The following is a 17,468-nucleotide window of genomic DNA, read 5'->3' on the forward strand; positions in this document are numbered from 1 at the left end:
TCTTTCATTTTGGTTCTTTAAGTGTTGTTAATGCCGTGTGAGTTTAAGCTTGAATCCAACTCTCTTCTTCCTTTCATGAGCTTGAGAAATGAACCTTCACATCTAGATAGCTTGCTATCTTAATGTCCAGTGGGAATTTTCAAAAAGCTTTCTTAAATAACTTCACCATATTCATAACTCTAAAAGAAAACAAGATAATCCTTCATCACAACTATTCGGATGCAGCTGCGTAGGTGCCACATTCAGTGCCCACAATACGCCCATAGTGAAACCTTCTAACGATAACCGCACATGAAGTTGAGAAAAATGGCACATATACATGTAGAAAAACTTCTCGGTGGCACCCTCCTGTTCATGACATACTCGGTCGATAGCACTAACTCTCTCCAGGGAAACAATGTCCTTACTGACGCCCTTGGAAATGACAGGTGTGCAATTTAACCAGGAGTTCTGTAGACGAGACCACCGGAACAGAGATGATTGGTTGTGAACGTCGGCAGCCGCCCACCCATAGCCGTCTTTTGCCGGCCAGTTGCTTTCTGCCAACTCTTCGAGGGGATCTTCTTGCACCTCCCTCACCGTCTCCATTGGAATTCCACTTATCATGCCCCTAGAACTTGTAGCCTCTTCGTCAAATTGTCTACCCCTACTTCTCTCTGACTCCGTACTCTCACTACTACTAGACGTAGATAACGATATACTATCGCTACTAGACATACCTGTTTGCGTGTTTACGGGAAGATGTTGACTGAATTTGGAAACTAGTCGGACAGTATGATGCGCACAAGATCTCTGAATTCAAGACTCTCGCAAATGAACCAAGTAGCCCCTCACACGTTTTGAAGACTATATTTATAGTCCAGAATTCCAAACGACGAAAACCCCTTCCCGCCAAAACAATACCCCAGACCAATCGACACCATCATTGCAAAAGATATAACTTTTAAAAAAAACGACGGCACAAAACTTCTTGATTTGACCCCTGATACCCCTTCACCTATCTTCATATGAATACCACTTTCCTAGCCTTAACACTGTTCATCACACTTAAAGGCTGGGGGACTGGTGTATCACACCTAGTCGGTTCTGCTATCATACCAACATATATCACCCTTGACCGACAACTCGTATCGGACAAGACTGGGGGACTGGTGTACCATACCTAGCCAAACTCAACCAAACAAGTAAACATACATACAAAGCAGTCAAGTACTCGGCCTAGACCGACTACCTCAACAGACCCGGTAAGATTAAAGCCCAGGCCGACCACTCCAATAAACTTAGTAAAAATGGAAGCCCTCGTGTTCAATAAGTTTTGAGGGCCTGGGTTAGGGCCCAGGCCCACTCACAGCCTAAGCTAGGGCCCAAGTCAAGGCCCGTCCCATGAGGTAATCAGACATCATTAATGCTCTATAAATACACGTGGACCCCAGTAATTAAAGGTACGCATTCATTAATCACTAATTTGACCTTCTGAGAGCTTTGACTTACTTGAGCTTCGGAGACTCTTCTGCAGGTAACCCCTCCTGGGTCCAAGCTGACATGTATCAACCAGGGAGAGGCCAAGCGAGGAGATAGCGGACTACATGGTAAGGTGACGCTTATGCCTAACTCATCTTATTTGTTCTCTACAGGAACATATTTCAATTATGAAACTAAAACAATTTATCAAAACAATTAAAAAAGATACTTTTTCTTTATTTTGAATTTAAAATACTTTGAAAATTCTTATGTGTTTTTTAATTTTTTCTCATTTTTTAATATAATTCTATTATAAGATTTTTAAATTTTCTATTTTTTAATATTTCTCCCTTGAGATTTTTAGAAAACTTGATGTTATTAATATTTTTTCTTATCTTCTTTCTGTCTCACAAGATTTGAATTCAAAAAATTTAAATTTTTATCCAATAAAATAAAAAAAAGTAACTTTTTCATTTTTATTTTTTAGTTTAAAATATTTTTAAAATATTTATCTATTTTTAAATATTTCTCATTTATGAAATATAATTATACTAGAAACTTTTTAGTTAATTCTATTTTTAAAATTTTAGAAAATGATACTTTAGTAATATTTTGTTAAAATGGTCCTAATTTACCAAATGGTCCTAATCATTTCATTTAAGTTGTTATTTTTTATTAGGCTTAAATACCTTTTTGGTCCCCATTTTCGTAGTATTTGTTGCGGATGGTCTTCATTTTGACAAAATATTTAAAATGATCCTCATTTATACCAAATGTTTAAAATGGTCCTAATTTTCACAATTCGTGTTTTATTTGGTCCTTTTCTGTAACGCCGTTTAAATCATTAACGGAGCATTGTACAAGTGGCACGATTTGTATTAGGGTGTGTTACGTGTACTCTACAGGTGTGGTAATTAGATATTTGGGGATAAATAAGTGAGCTAGGGTTTTGGTTTTTGTAAGGAATGTTTGGGCAGTTGGTGAGTTTTGACAATCTTGTTCCTCCATTCCCAATTGGTGTTGCTACAATCTTCTTCTTCCTGCAATCCCATTATATAGGTATGTTACGGTCTCAATCTTCTTCCTTTACCTCTGGTTGTAATCGTTGGAGGCAACCGTGTTGTATCACTTCGTGCACTGTTGGTGATTCAACGAGAAATGGATTAACCTCGAGTTATAGATGCGGAGAGATGGCAGCTTTGAGGATGGCAAGAACTCCAAAGAATATTGGTAGAAAATTTTGTGTACAATCTATTTTTATTGTTGTGTTAATAAATTGGTTTTAATTTTTGGTTTATTGATTTACAGAGTTGTGGTTCCAATAATGTGGGTTGCAACTTTTTCAAATGGTGGTGTTGATGAAAATGATATCATCATCATGACACAAATGAGGCAGATTAATGATTTGGATAAGTCATTGAAGGTTGCTAAGAAGAGGCTACAATTAGTAATAGGGTTCACTTGTGTTGTTATTGTATTATTCGTACTAATATTGTGTATAATCTTTTACAGTCCAATCTGTTTTGTACTATTATTAAATGAAGAAATGAATTAGTTTGATTATGTTGATATTAGTCCCAACATGTTCAAAATGACATCTTAATCCGAGCATTGAAGTAAATGATATTAATCTAGGCTTGGGAAAAATTAAATTGATCTAAGTCTAGAAGAAGTTAAATTCATAACGTTAATTCATCCTCATCAAAATGCACTACATCAATGTTTGGCAAAAGTGAAATTGAACGAAGTTTAAGGAAAGTCAAAATGCAGTACATCAATAATGAATTCTACATCAAAAATTCCAAAAAATAACTAAGACGTTTGTAGCTGCTATCATGGCCTCCTCCTAATCTGTAATTTCATCCTAAACTGCTAAAATGGTTCTTCTGGTGTTGGTAGTGGTGCTGCTTGACTCTCCACTTCATTCGTTGGTGGTTGAGTTGTTTGAGTTTCAGCAGTTGGTGCATTCTCAGCAGTTTTAGTAGTTGGTGCATTCTCAACAGTTTGGGCATTTGGTGCAGTCTCAGCAGGTGTTGCAGTCTGCTCATCCACAGGCTTATCTGGGCAATTGTTCCTGTTATGTCCAATCTGACGGCATATGCTACTTTTGTTTTCTATGACCTCCTTTGTTGATTTGTGTGTTATCCTTTCTCAACTTCCACTCTTCTAACCTTCTTAGGTCTTCCAAAAATTAATACAAATTTATTATTAACACAAAAATAAAAATAGATTGTACCCAAAATTTTCTACCAATATTCTTTGGAGTTCTTGTCATCCTCAAAGTTGTCATCTCTCTGTAGCTACAACTCGGGGTTAATCCATTTCTGGTTGAACCACCAACAATGCACGAAGTGATACAACACGGTTGCCTCCAATGATTACAACCAGAGGTAAAGGAAGAAGATCGGGACAGTAACATACTTATATAATGGGATTGCAGGAAGAAGAAGATTGCAACAACACCAATTGGTAATGGAGGAACAAGATTGCCAAAACTCACCAACTGCCCAAACATTCCTTACCAAAACCCTAGCCCACTTATTTATCCCCAAATATCTAATTATCACACCACTACAGTATACATAACACGCCCTAATACAAACCGTGTCACCTGTACAATGCTCCGTTAATGATTTAAACGACATTACAGAAAAGGACCAAATAAAACACGAATTGCGAAAATGAGAACCATTTTAAACATTTGGTATAAATGAGGATCATTTTAAATATTTTGTCAAAATGAAGACCATCCGCAACAAATACTACGAAAATGGGGACCAAAAAGGTATTTAAGCCTAATAAAAAATAACAACTTAAATGAAATGATACACCACTTTGTTCTCCTTTTTTAACAGTTGAAAAGAATGTGTTATAATCTAACTTACCACAATTATAAGTATAATTAGGTTAACAAATTATTGCCGTAGACTAACAATGAAGAAATAAAATATAGCATTTTAAAAACTAATATATACGCTTAACCACCTCTATAGTAATTTCTTTTAAATAATTGGTCAATCATAAGTAATTAGGACTTTCTTGTAGTACAATATTTCAATTAGAAAACTTAACATATTATCAAATTTAATAAAAAATAATAATCTTTTCTTTTTTTAATTTAAAATGCTTTTTTAAATATGTATTTATTGTTGAATATTTCTCAATGTTTCTATATATTTATATTTTTTATTTTTTAGACAATGATAATTTTACTAATATTTCATTATCTTATTTTTTTTTTATTATATTATATTTCAATTATGAAACTAACAAAATTTATCAAAACAATTAAAAAAGATACTTTTTCTTTATTTTGAATTTAAAATACTTTGAAAATGCTTCTGTATTTTTTAATTTTTTCTCATTTTTTAATATAATTCTATTATAAGATTTTTAAATTTTCTATTTTTTTAATATTTTCCCTTAAGATTTTTAGAAAACTTGATGTTATTAATATTTTTTCTTATCTTCTTTCTATATCACAAGATTTCAATTAAAACAATTAAAAATTTTATCCAATAAAATAAAAAAAGTAACCTTTTTATTTGTATTTTTTAGTTTAAAATATTTATCTATTTTTAAATATTTCTCATTTTTGAAATATAATTATACTATAAGCTTTTTAGTTAATTCTATTTTTTAAATTTTAGAAAATGATATTTTAGTAATATTTTATTAACTTTTTTTTTCTATAGCACATGATTTCAATTAAAAATCATTTAAAAATTTTCAAATTATGTTTTTAAGATAAAAGATTTTAGGTTAAATTATACTTTTAGTCCCTATTTTCGTAGTAAAATTTGAATTTGGTCCCTCAATTAATTTTTATCTCAATCTGGTCCTTATTTTGGGAAATTTGACCCAATCAAGTCCTTTCCGTTAGTGGTGGAGTAACAGTGTTAAATGGGGTGCCACGTGTCAGCTTCTGGATTTTTTGATTTTTTTTTATTTTTTTTTTGATTTTTTTTTTTTGAATTTTTTTTTATTTTTTATTAATTTTTTAAAAAACTTTAAAAAAATTAATAAAAAATCAAAAAAAAATCAAAAAAATCAAAAAAAATTAAAAAATAAGAAATAAAAAAATTCAAAAAATCCAGAAGCTAACACGTGGCACCCCATTTAACACCGTTACTCCACCACTAACGGAAAGGACTTGATTGGATCAAATTTCCCAAAATAGGGACCAGATTAAGATAAAAATTAATTGAGGGACCAAATTCAAATTTTGCTACGAAAATGGGGACTAAAAATATAATTTAACCAAGATTTTATTTTTCTTTCAAGATATAACAAGTTATTCTTTTAAAGATGTAAAAAGATAAAAGATATAACTAGAACATAAAATTCAATCAATGTAATGCAATAACGTCAAGTAATAAACATTGAAAAATTAAATGATACATCCATTTTGGTATTTTTTATTTTATTTTAAGAATAAGTTTTATATATTATGATTATTGTAACGTCCCAAAAACTGAATAACCTCGATAAATGAAACCTCATTAGGTATGAAAGTATACGATACATTGGCCATACCCAGATTACAACAAAAGGGGCCCCATATGGCCGAACTAGAAAAGTACGAAAGAAAACAAATAAAAGCGCGAGGCCTTGTTCAACAATAAGAGTATAAATAACATAAAATCTTCCAGTAGTGGGCCCCACAGTGGGCCCGACCCTGTCCAAACCATCAAGCTGCAGCATCCCTATCAGCATTACCACTGCCAGGGGTTCTCACATCTGCTCACATCAACAAGGTTGATGATCATCACAATAGAAAAAACCACGCACAACATACAAGCAAACAAAGGGTAAGCTAGTGTAAAGGAATCTCATTTTATAACAATTCACAAGCAATTTCCACGCCAAGCATAATAACAAGCATCATACCAAAGCTACCAAAATATATGAGACTCCAAGACTTGACTATCCGGATACGCTTAATGAGGCACCACCACATGACAGTGGAATTATGTCCTAGAAATGAGGCGTCACCGTGAGGCCTTCGCGGAATTATACCCTTACAGGAGGCACCACCACGTGGCCTTCGTGGAATTACGCCCTGGCCTTGAGGCACCACCACGACCCCCCGTGGAATTACGTCCTTTTGTCGAGGCACCACCAGGAACTCCCCTTAAGAGGGTCCGTGGAATTACGTCCAGCAGATGAGGCGCCGCCAAGATCTCTCACTACGAGAGTCTTGGAATTATGCCCTACTCATACTTTATACATGCCTCACCCACCAATCAAGAACTTTCATAACATTAATATCATGCATAAGCAACAAATCATGCAACTCATGCCTTCCCATTCATACACAATAAAATAACATACCATCTCCATCTCAAACTCATATATTAGATCATGCAAGTAAGCCACACATCAGTGTGCCTATTCAACAACAACATCAAACTCGCCCGCTGCCTCACTCAAACCAACAAGGTTCGCTCAGGCGAGTCCCATCTCGCCTAGGCGAGGGCGCGACGAGGGAACAAAGAACCCTGCGAGGTCTCGCTCAAGCGAGTCCCTTCTCACCTAGGCGAGAGCATTCCTCGCTCAAAAAGAACGTGCGTCGCCTAGGCGACATATCGCGCAACAAAAGACTTAGCGAGCCCTTGATAATCTCGCCTAGGCGAGACTAGCTCGCTTGGGCGAGAAAGCCAGTACTCGCCACTGTTTTCCCATACAGCAGTCAAGACCACAATCCAAAGTAGGTTTTAAATCGCCCCAAAACGGACACAGCACCCATCAATCCATACAAACCCGAAAAGACGTCCAAAATAGCGGAAAACACAAATAACAGAAGGTCCTAGCTTCCCTTACCTGGGAAAAGACTAGCACGAGACCTCGATCTTAAACAGCGGTGAACGACAATACCAAGAGCGACTCTAAGTGGTAGGATATGGAAACGGAGTTGAGCGTTGTTCGATCGGGAAAACGTAACCCTAGCAGAGCTCCTTACGGCAGCAGAGTGTGACGGCACAGTTTTAGGTCTGTTTCTGAAAATGAGACAAATGTGGATTAGGGCAACACGAATTTGGTATTTATTCAATGGGCCAACGTCTAGGCCCAACTGCTGTAGGGCAGCCCTTCTCTTTAGGGCAGAAAAAGGGGACCAGGAATTAATGGGCCTTACAATTACCACAACCATTATTATAATAATATTTTATTGTATAATATTTTCTTAATTCTCAATAAAATTACAAATTATTTTCAAAAAATAAAAAATAAAAATTTAAATGAAATGATACACCACTTTCACTACAAGGAAAAATATTTTTAACGGAGGTTTATTTTTACATTACCCAGGGTTAAAACCTCTATTAAGTTCTTTACCCGGGGTTTCGATTTCCCCCGCTAAACCATCCCTGGAGAATGTGTTAGCTAGGGTTTTTAAAAACCCCAGGAAACCCCAAGAAGTACCAATCAATAACGAAGGTTTTTGATCCTCTTGTATTTAACATAGGTTTTAAAACCTCAGTTAAGTTTTGTGGGTTTAAAACCCCCAATTAATTACCATGAATTTTGAAACCTCCGTAAAATATCGTGGATTTTGAAACCTTCATAAAATACTATGGGTTTTAGAACCTTCACAAAATATCATAGGTTTCAGAACCCCCATAAAATACCATGGGTTTCAAAACCCCTTAAAATATCCTGGGCTTCAAAACCTCCGTAAAATACTATAGGTTTCAAAACCTCCGTAAAGTATTATAGATTTTTAAATTATTATTATTATTATTATATTTTTACTCATTTATTATTTGTGTATTCATATATATTTTTCAATCACAATTATTTACATTTATTCTATTTTTTAATCTATATTTAATGAAATTATACCTAAATAGATATAAACTCATCAAATTGACAAATTATTTATAGATGACTAAATGTATATCAAAGTATAACAAATATACAAATTCAAATTCAAGTACAATATTAGTCAGCAAAAACTATCATGAAGTACTGCAATGGTTCTCAAAACATAAAATGATTCAATTAACTTCCATATTATATTATATTCTTCAACTATCACATATGATTTTCCTCATGTCCAGAACTTGTTGTATTAGTTGGCACACTTCCTTGATCAGAAACCTACAATATAAATGTGAATCATAATTACAAATGTAAACTCTGAAAAATAAAAGAAGTTATGCAGTCTTAAACATTACCGGTGCAGGATTGAACATAGTCAACTCAGGAGGCAATTGACCTTGATAATTTTGAGAAAAGAAGTTCATGATTGCATTAAGTCTTTTGTCACGTTCTTCATTTCGTTTATTTTGTTCATCCAATTGTGACTTTAATGCAAAGACCTATATTAGAACACAATCTATTATTAAAATCGTAAAAAAGACATAAACATTATAAAACACTCAATCTATCAACAAAAAATATATTACATTTCTTACTCCTACTTATAGAAAACAATCCAAAGCAACACAACAACAACATTAATAGTGTCCAATAATATTCAACACAACAACATTTACAACCTTGGCATGACAATCCAAAGCAAACAACATCATATTGCTACACATGACAATCCAAATCAATAACCTAATTTTGCAATTCGGAATAAGAAGGACAAGATGAGGATGTCCCAAAATGAAAATTCATAGTATATCCAAACACACGAGAAAGGCAAGGTCCCAATCCCATTCTTCGGACACGACCACAATGTTCTTTACTTCCTAGAACATGAGCTAGTGAATCTTCAATTGATATATCTTGTGAAAGGGAATGATGAAGGATTGACCCCAACCAAGGATGAAGACACATGCTTAAGAAGACTAAGCATGTTTAGAAAGGAAGTTCACTAACCCTTCATCCCTTTCATTTGTGTTTGTTATTTTTGATTCCCTAAGTTGACTTAGTTGAATCAACTTTAGTTGACTTGTTGACCTTTGACTAGGTTTGACTTGTTGACGATAGTTGACTTGACTTAAGCCAACATGTTAATCTATGTTTATTTGCTTTGTAGGTTAATTAGGAGTAAGAAAGCAATGCTAGGTGGCGCATGGTGATTGGGGAGCATAAATGATGTGGAGGAGAGAGTAAAGCAAAGGCATAAAGCATAAAGTAAAAGGCATGAAGCAAGTGTACCTATATACCTTTGGTCTCCTTTGTTTTTAGCACACTTTGACCACTTTTTATAGACATATGAGAGACACATTCTTTATCTCCTTTTGTGCTAGAACGAAATTAGTCATGCACACACAATAGTTAGCTCTTTTATCTCTCATTTTTGTAACCTTATTTGACCTAGTTTCTAGAAGCTAGGGTTAGGTTTTTGTAGAGACATCCTTAGGTATCTTTTATTTACTTAGAGGCCCCTAAACTCTTCTATATAAGGGGTGCTCCTAAACATGTAAAAGGGTTGAACATTTTGAAGTAAAAACACTCTTGTGTCTCAACCATTTGTGAGAGTTTCCTCCCTTGGGAGTGAATACTTTTAAGCCTTATCTTGCATAGCTAGTGGCGGCACACATCCACTCATCTTCAAGGTTGCCATGACTTCTAGCCTAGCCTTGTAGTGGTGTGCTTCTCACATTTTTACCATTCCTTTTCTTTCCATTTTATGTTTTCTTCTTCCTTTAATTGTTCTTGGTTTTCTATGATTTATATGCTTTCCATTTCCTTTTCATTTTGAATCAATGCATCATCTTCTTCTTTTGAGCTTTGTGAAAGGAACCTTCACATCTAGATAGCTTGTTATCTTAATATCCAGTAGGGATTTCACTTAGCTTTCTTAATCAACTCACATCATATTCAATAATCTTAAAAGAAAACAAGATAATCCTTCATCAGGAAAGATGTTCTTTACATAATATCATATGACTTGCTGTAACAAACAAAAAGAACTTGTCTTAGTGTTGGAAACTTGAAATTCATGGCAAGTTCCAATCCCTTGCAATATTCATAGAAGTCAGCAAGATTCTCAACCTGCATAATGTTCATAAAAGAACATCAACACCTTATAAAACATAAAACTTTATGTCTATTAGACATCAATTATAATTCGTATCTCTATACAAGGATTAAAAAGCAGAACTTCAAAATTAAAGATGTAATCCTAACACGTATAAGAGGACAGCTACAGGATTCAAGATCTTCAAATAATGAAAGCCAAAACAATGATATTATACAATCAATTTTCACAACCCATGCTAAGATTCAATCTAACCCTTTGGCACTCCAATGAAGACACTATGGCCATGTTTTAGACACAATCCTAGTATCAGAAGTTAAGTTCATTTTAGGACGTAGTTGTTGTCGACCACTGTACAAGCCTATCAGTTGGTCTCTTGTTATCTGTTGGTGTGTATTCACCAGTTACCCTGCCATTTGCCACAAAAAATGAGTTACCATGGGGACTGAAGTTTATGCCAAACAGAAAAAAATATTTGCAGTGCAATGAAGTTAATGAAGTCTTGGCTTTTCTCACTATAAATTTCCTATCTAGTTTTGAGTGGTTCATTTTGGTAGGACAGTCTGAAGGGTTTGTGAGAAGATAAGTTTCATCATAATCCCTTATTTTGCAACCAAATTACTATTAAACTAAACGTTATTGACAGGAAAATTCTTTTTCATGCAAAACGAACAACACTGAGCCAAATGAATCGGTTTTCTTTTTTAAATTTACTTTATATATATATATATATATATATATATATATATATATATATATATATAGTGTAAAAATAAAATATTCCATGGCAAACATCAGATAAAGTTTCAATAGCATGATGAAATAATTAAATTTAGAGATTACTTTTTGTTCATTGTCAAATTTAAATATGTTGTACCAAAACAAATCTCAATTACCTAAAACTTACAAATGTACATGCAAACTACAACTATTATAATAAGAAAGTTTTTAATGAGGTATAAAATTTGTTTAGTTGTAAAAGGTAGAATAAAGAGATTTTGAATTTAACTTTTTCACTAATATTTACGAGATATATCGTTAGTTTAAAAAATTTAAAAAGAAGAATGAAAAATTTATGGGTTAATCTTTTTTTCATAACAAAATTTAACATATGAAACTTTTACATGTATGTAATATTTATGATTTAAATTTGTTTAAGAAAAATACTTAACAAAACATGTCTTTAAATGATTATCCAAATACACAAATATTTTTTTCAAAATGTGTCTTTAATGTATTATTGAAATAAAATAAGACGTGATTAGATAAAAAGAATTAAGAGAAATGTCTGAGTTTGATCCTATTTGAGAACTTTTTAGAAAAATAATGACACTATTTGAGAACTTTTTAGAAAAATAATGACAGAGATCGTAAACTTAACTCCGATTAATAAAAATTAGTAACTAATATTACGACAATCACTTATTCAATAAACAATAGTAGTTCACCAAAACACATACAAACTTCTATGGGAAAAGAATCAAACATAACCTAAATTCTTGATATTTATAAGTCACTCTCATGAATTCCAAACAATTGAAATCGAGCCAATGAATCTAATAATAGAATCAAAAGGGTTTCTAACTATTACTTAAATCTAAAATTTCAATTACAAGAATAATTTCTTTTTCCAATTCATAGTAAGAGAATGGGTATATGAGATGAGAAATTGTTTTCTGCTAAACCATAAATAAAATAAAATAAAAAATCATAGAGAAAAGGAAAAGTCTGTAGCAGAGAGGAAATTCAGAAGCATGCGTGTAGTTAATTTTCCTAGATGATAGGTTGCTTTCTCTTTTATATATTTTTTTCTTTGTTTCGAAATCACTTGCAATATTGTGCTGCAATCACTCACCTGTACTTGATTCATAGGTCCAGCTTCAGGATCCCGATTTCGGTGAATAACAATTCCATTGTCACACTTATTTATGAAGTGTGCACTTCCAGTTATATCATAGAGATTGGGAGGACCCCCAACCCAATTATGCAGCTATGAAATGAGAAGAAAGAATATCAGAAAGAGTAAAATCACAATAGATGAAACCAAAGTTGTTTATGTACCAACCTGCCTAGGATGTGCTAAAAACCAAACATCGCATCCATGATGTTGTGCAAAGCGTTTGATTAAGGTAAGCATCTCACATATTCTGTTTCGGTCCTGCAAGTTTTTGCAACAACTACATTAATCTCAACTAGCCATCATCCATTATCTAGACAAAAATAAAGGGAGTTTGGTAACAGAGAATGATTTGTAACACATCATGTTCTTGGAGAGAGATTTATTTTTTATGTATCCCTTAATTTAATTATAAATAACATGCACGTCTCTGATATACAATACACAACATTCAAATATAATTTCCCTGTACTTCTCTAATACATATTCATATTGAAAGAATCTCCAGTAAGTCCCAGCATTCTAAAGAGTTCTAATACAACTCAGAAAATCCAAATTTAGAATAAGTTCTTTTAAGAGAATTACTAGTTTGGAGGTCGCTGATGATCAAGCTCATTATAAGGATCAATTACAAGTCCTCGCACCCCGTGCCTTAATACTGCAACTTTTGCAAGGTCAAGGACCCATCTTATATTTGGAAGGGAGTCATCTTCACACCTAGTATCATGTAGTCAAGCAGTAGATTTCATCAATTTAAGAAATGTGGGTAGTAAATGCTAACCAATGCCTTAAGGAAACAAGTTAAGGAATTGAAAGGAGAAAGTTTTTTATTATGATTAAAAAAAATACACTCCCCTACTATAGTTTTAATGCGCTATCATATAACTTTCAATTTAAAGTTGTTCTAATAAATGAGCGAAATGCACTAAAGAAGTTGCTATTGCCTGCTTCAATATCAATTTAGAAAGATTTAACCCTTCCTATTTTAAATAAATAAAGAATCAACTGCACCACTAATCATAGCATGCATCATCACGTTTCAATTACAGACAACTGTAAAGGAAACTGGAAAACTAAATCAACTAAACAAATGTATAAAACATAACAGCAGTCTAAAAATTTAAGAATGATTGTACAAATATTTGAATGTGGCATGCCATAAGTTACAACTACCGCTGAGATCCTTGTAATGGACTTACCTTATGAGAGAAAAAGTATCGCTTAACCAAAGCTTGCCCCGTTCAAACTCCTCCACACTCATTCGCTCAACTTTTTCTCATACCTAACATTAGATAAACAAGTCAATCAAGATAATCAAATATATATGCATAATAACAATCACAATTATTACAAATTAATGAACATTATAATCCAATATACCAATATAAGGGTCCCCTTACAATGAAAGATAAATTGCAACATTATAAAGAAAAATGCAGGGGATAAAGAATTATAAATCCTTAATGATAAAACTTTACTCCAACTTGTTACTATAAAAGTCTCAAATTAAAAACCTTACAGCTAGATAGTATCACAAAAAACTGCCAGCAAACCACAGTTATCATATATGTTGTAGTTATACACACTTTGTTATTGTTAACTTTACAACCATATGTTTTTATTTTCAAAGGAATCTAATTGTGATTTATTAATTTATTTGGGATTTCAAGGATTCATTGTTTTTTCCTTTCAAATGTGGATCAAAAAGACATCAAATGCCGAAAACAATCAACAATTTTCATAACTGAAACATAAGAAATATTTGTATTAATAATCAAATTGAGCAAGTAATAATATATATATATATATATATATATATATATATATATATATATATATATATATATATATATATATATATATATATATATATATATATTAATCGCATGGCATTCTCAGCTGCGACATCCAACCTACTAAGTGCATCCTTGCACACGGCCATGGTTTCTCCCTGTTCACTCTCTTTATCAACTGAATTTTCTTTGACTGGGAATTTTATTAGTTCACATGTTGATTCCGCTGAAGGTTCTGAATTCTTGATGTCCTACCATAAGGCATTTTGAGTATCAAACATTTCAGCTAAGTCATTTCAAAGATCTCTTGCGGGATCAGTGTGCATATAATATATTAAGGAAACAGATTTATGGTTCTAGTGTGACAATAGTATATTTATGATACCAATTTAGAAAACCTAAAGAACTATGTTACTATCTGGACTCAGCAATGCTCACTGAAACATGACCCACATAAGGGATGATTGAAAGAAAAATAACCTTCCATTTACTATCAATCCTAATATTCTTCAAAGAGATTTTTATCATGTTCCGATTGCTAAAGGGATGGCATGGTTTTATAATAAGCCTGTATAAAGCTCCCATACATACCTGTCCCAAAGAATGTCTCACTTCCTCAATTTCCTTCACCTGTGAGGATCTGTCTTCTGATATAATATGAGTAGCACCTTCATCCTTAGAGCCCTTTCTAACACTTATATTCCCAACAGGACTGCTAAACAGTTTCTTCAAATCCCCTGGGTAATCCCATTACACAGTATATCTAGCAGAAAACCTTCTAACTAAAGACTTCCTTGACTTTGCCTGCACAGATAACAAACTGGGTAATATTAAGAAAATGAAGTTACAGAGTCAAGAAAATCTAAGCAACTGTCATGATAGTCATATATTATTGATCTTAAAATCATCAAATACGTAAATAACTCATTGGATCGCAACACTAAGGCAACAAGTACAAAGTAACATCCAAGTTGATATATTATTTCAATTCTTTCATTTCACACAGAAGTTATCTCGAAAAGATGAAAATAAAGCAAACATATTATTATAATATAGTAGCAGTGCGTAGACGAAAGAGTAAGGTTCAGTTAAATATCAATTTTCAATTCCTTATGTTCCAAATCTATCTTCATTCTACTATTTCATTTTAAACAACAACCACCAAGTAGTGCTATGTGAGATCGATGTTTGTTTTCATTTCCTCTGCAACAACTTGAAATGAGGTATTGCATCTCCTTATTCTGTAAATTTTACTATAAAAATAGTAGAATTAGAATAACAACACAGTCAAATTATATAACAACAAGATAAAATCTCTCCCCCTTCGTTTGGGTATTATTCAATCTCCTACATCTTTTCTGCAAAATTAAAGAAAAAAGTTAAGGTATCTGGTCTGTAACATTCTCAATGGCTTTAGTTACATTCTTTCCTTTCTCTCTGTACATTCTTTCCTTCTTAAATATATCAATCATCTGACATTTTCACGAAAATTTCACCTTAAAAGCTTCCACAACCCACATTGCTACTTATTAATTTTAAGAAAACTCAAATACTCAGATAAATTATTAATCACAGTGAAGCTTGAATTATGTAGGAGGAAAGTGGAGTTGTATCGAAATTTTGTCCCATCCCACCCCTGTTGTAATTAATGTCATTCATATAAAGAAAGAAAAATGGCAAACTTAAGGGTGGAATTATGATAATAAAAGAAGAAAAAGCTCTCACATGATGTTGAGATGTTTGTATGGCCTGAACAGAAAATGGAGGAGTAGTGGAGAGATTGAAGTGAGCGTGATCGGAGATAAGATTCTCTCCGTTATCCACGGGCAGCACCACCAACTCTTCTCTCTGCTTAACCTCAGAAGGGGTGGTCACAACACCACTACTAGTACCAGCCGAGGAAGTAACAGAGCTCAACAATTAATTTTCTACACAATCGGTTCCTCAAATTTCCATTATATAGAATAAGATTATAAAGTTTCTACACTCAGCATAACAACAATAACATCAATCGATTGAAAGGAGGTACCAAAAGTTAACCTCAAAGCATGAAGTCTGAGACTCAAGTTTGTGCTTAGCATTCCAAAAATTCAGCATTCGTTGAGAAAAGTTAAAGTGGATTGTTCTGACTAGATCCATTGGCGACTCTGTCGACCTTCTACACGATCCACACCAGATCGTACAACACCATCAGCGTGTGCGTCAGACCGGTCAAGTCCAGCGACTGGAACATGGGGTTTTTCGCCTCCAACAACAACCTCTACTCCCTCCCCATTATGCGATGTAGCTTCGTCACCTCCACGGGACCTAAGTGCGGTCACGACTTTTAAATGGTTTATCTGATTCAACTCCACAAAGAGAAGCTTGATGACACTTTCATAACGAATGAGCTTGATTTTAGGGTTCTAAAGCGGTGCATCACGTTCTCCTTCTTTCCAATGAAGAAATTACCATCATCAATGTTGAAGAAGAAGACGAAGGAAAAGAATTAAGGAAGAAGATGAAAGAAAAGAAATAAGGAGTGATTGATGACAGACAAAAAAATAAAGAAAAAACAAAAGGGAAAACATTTAATATAGCTAAAATTTTATGAAACCAAATAGTTAAATTTATAATAACAGAGAAAATTTTGTAACGATCGACAAAAAATAAAAACATTTTTAGCGGTTTCTTAAACCCCTAAAAAATAACCATTAATAAAAAATACTTTTTTTCTAGTGAATTTAGCAAAGGTTTTAAGAACTTATACTACTTTTTAAAGGTTTAACATTAAACCTTTGTAATTTAAGGAAGATTTTAAAAATTTATACTATTTTTTAGAGGTTTAAAGTTAAACCTTTGTAATTTAGCGGAAATTTTAAAAACCTACACTATTTTATAAAGGTTTAACACTAAACCTTTGGAATTTAATGGAGATTTTAAAAACCTCAATTAAGTTCATCCATTGCTAAGGTTATATTAATCTTCCCTAAATAATCCCCGTTAAATGCAATTTTTTTGTAGTGTTTGTTCTTCTTTTTTAACAATTGAGAAGAATGTGTTATAATCTAACTTACCACAATTGAAGTACAATTAGGTTAAAAAATTATTGACGTAGCCTAACAATGAACAAATCAAATATAACATTTTAAAAACTAATATATACGCTTAATCACCTCTACAGTAATTTTTTTAAAATAATTTGTTAGTCATAAGTAATTAGGACTTTCTTGTAGTACAATATTTCAATTAGAAAACTTAAAATGTTATCAAATTTAATAAAAAATAATAATCTTTTCTATTTTTAATTCAAAATACCTTTTTAAATATGTATTTATGGTTGAATATTTCTCAATCTTTCTATATATTTATATTTTTTATTTTTAGACAATGATAATTT

At 32.8% G+C, this 17,468-nt stretch overlaps 1 protein-coding gene across 11 annotated transcripts; it reads right to left on the minus strand.

The window, feature by feature from the left end:
- Positions 1 to 8,389: 8,389 nt before the first annotated feature.
- LOC114196099 (primase-helicase Twinkle, chloroplastic/mitochondrial-like) lies at positions 8,390 to 16,636 on the minus strand. Of its 11 annotated transcripts, none has more exons than XR_014984344.1 (10): positions 15,815 to 16,636; positions 14,681 to 14,893; positions 14,214 to 14,340; positions 13,496 to 13,578; positions 12,882 to 13,013; positions 12,465 to 12,557; positions 12,255 to 12,389; positions 10,295 to 10,413; positions 8,640 to 8,783; positions 8,393 to 8,562 (listed from the first exon to the last, which is right to left on the minus strand). XR_014984344.1 is itself a non-coding variant. In XM_085666119.1 (8 exons), the coding sequence occupies exons 5-8, from the start codon at positions 12,534 to 12,536 to the stop codon at positions 8,771 to 8,773; spliced, it is 339 nt and encodes a 112-aa protein (XP_085522245.1). In that variant the 5' UTR covers positions 12,537 to 12,557; positions 12,882 to 13,013; positions 13,496 to 13,578; positions 14,681 to 14,893; positions 15,815 to 16,635; the 3' UTR covers positions 8,390 to 8,770. The 11 variants fall into 11 exon arrangements, 2 of the variants coding, with proteins under 2 accessions (XP_085522245.1, XP_085522246.1); XR_014984343.1 differs by having other exon boundaries at positions 14,210 to 14,340; XR_014984342.1 differs by lacking the exon at positions 14,214 to 14,340 and having other exon boundaries at positions 15,815 to 15,971; positions 16,130 to 16,635.
- Positions 16,637 to 17,468: the final 832 nt, after the last annotated feature.

This window comes from Vigna unguiculata, chromosome 9, assembly GCF_037176805.1.
Source record: "Vigna unguiculata cultivar grain cowpea cultivar isolate G323 ecotype 2 chromosome 9, ASM3717680v1, whole genome shotgun sequence".
In the NCBI taxonomy this organism is placed as follows: domain Eukaryota; kingdom Viridiplantae; phylum Streptophyta; class Magnoliopsida; order Fabales; family Fabaceae; genus Vigna; species Vigna unguiculata.

Bases quoted from the DNA above. Each gene is read 5' to 3' on its own strand.
- LOC114196099 (XM_085666119.1), bottom strand. From the start codon at position 12,536: ATGCTTACCTTAATCAAACGCTTTGCACAACATCATGGATGCGATGTT. The intron at 12,390-12,464 runs GTTGGTACATAA...CTCATTTCATAG, and splicing joins TTTTAGCACATCCTAGGCAG to CTGCATAATTGGGTTGGGGG. The intron at 10,414-12,254 runs GTGAGTGATTGC...AACATTATGCAG, and splicing joins GACCTATGAATCAAGTACAG to GTTGAGAATCTTGCTGACTT.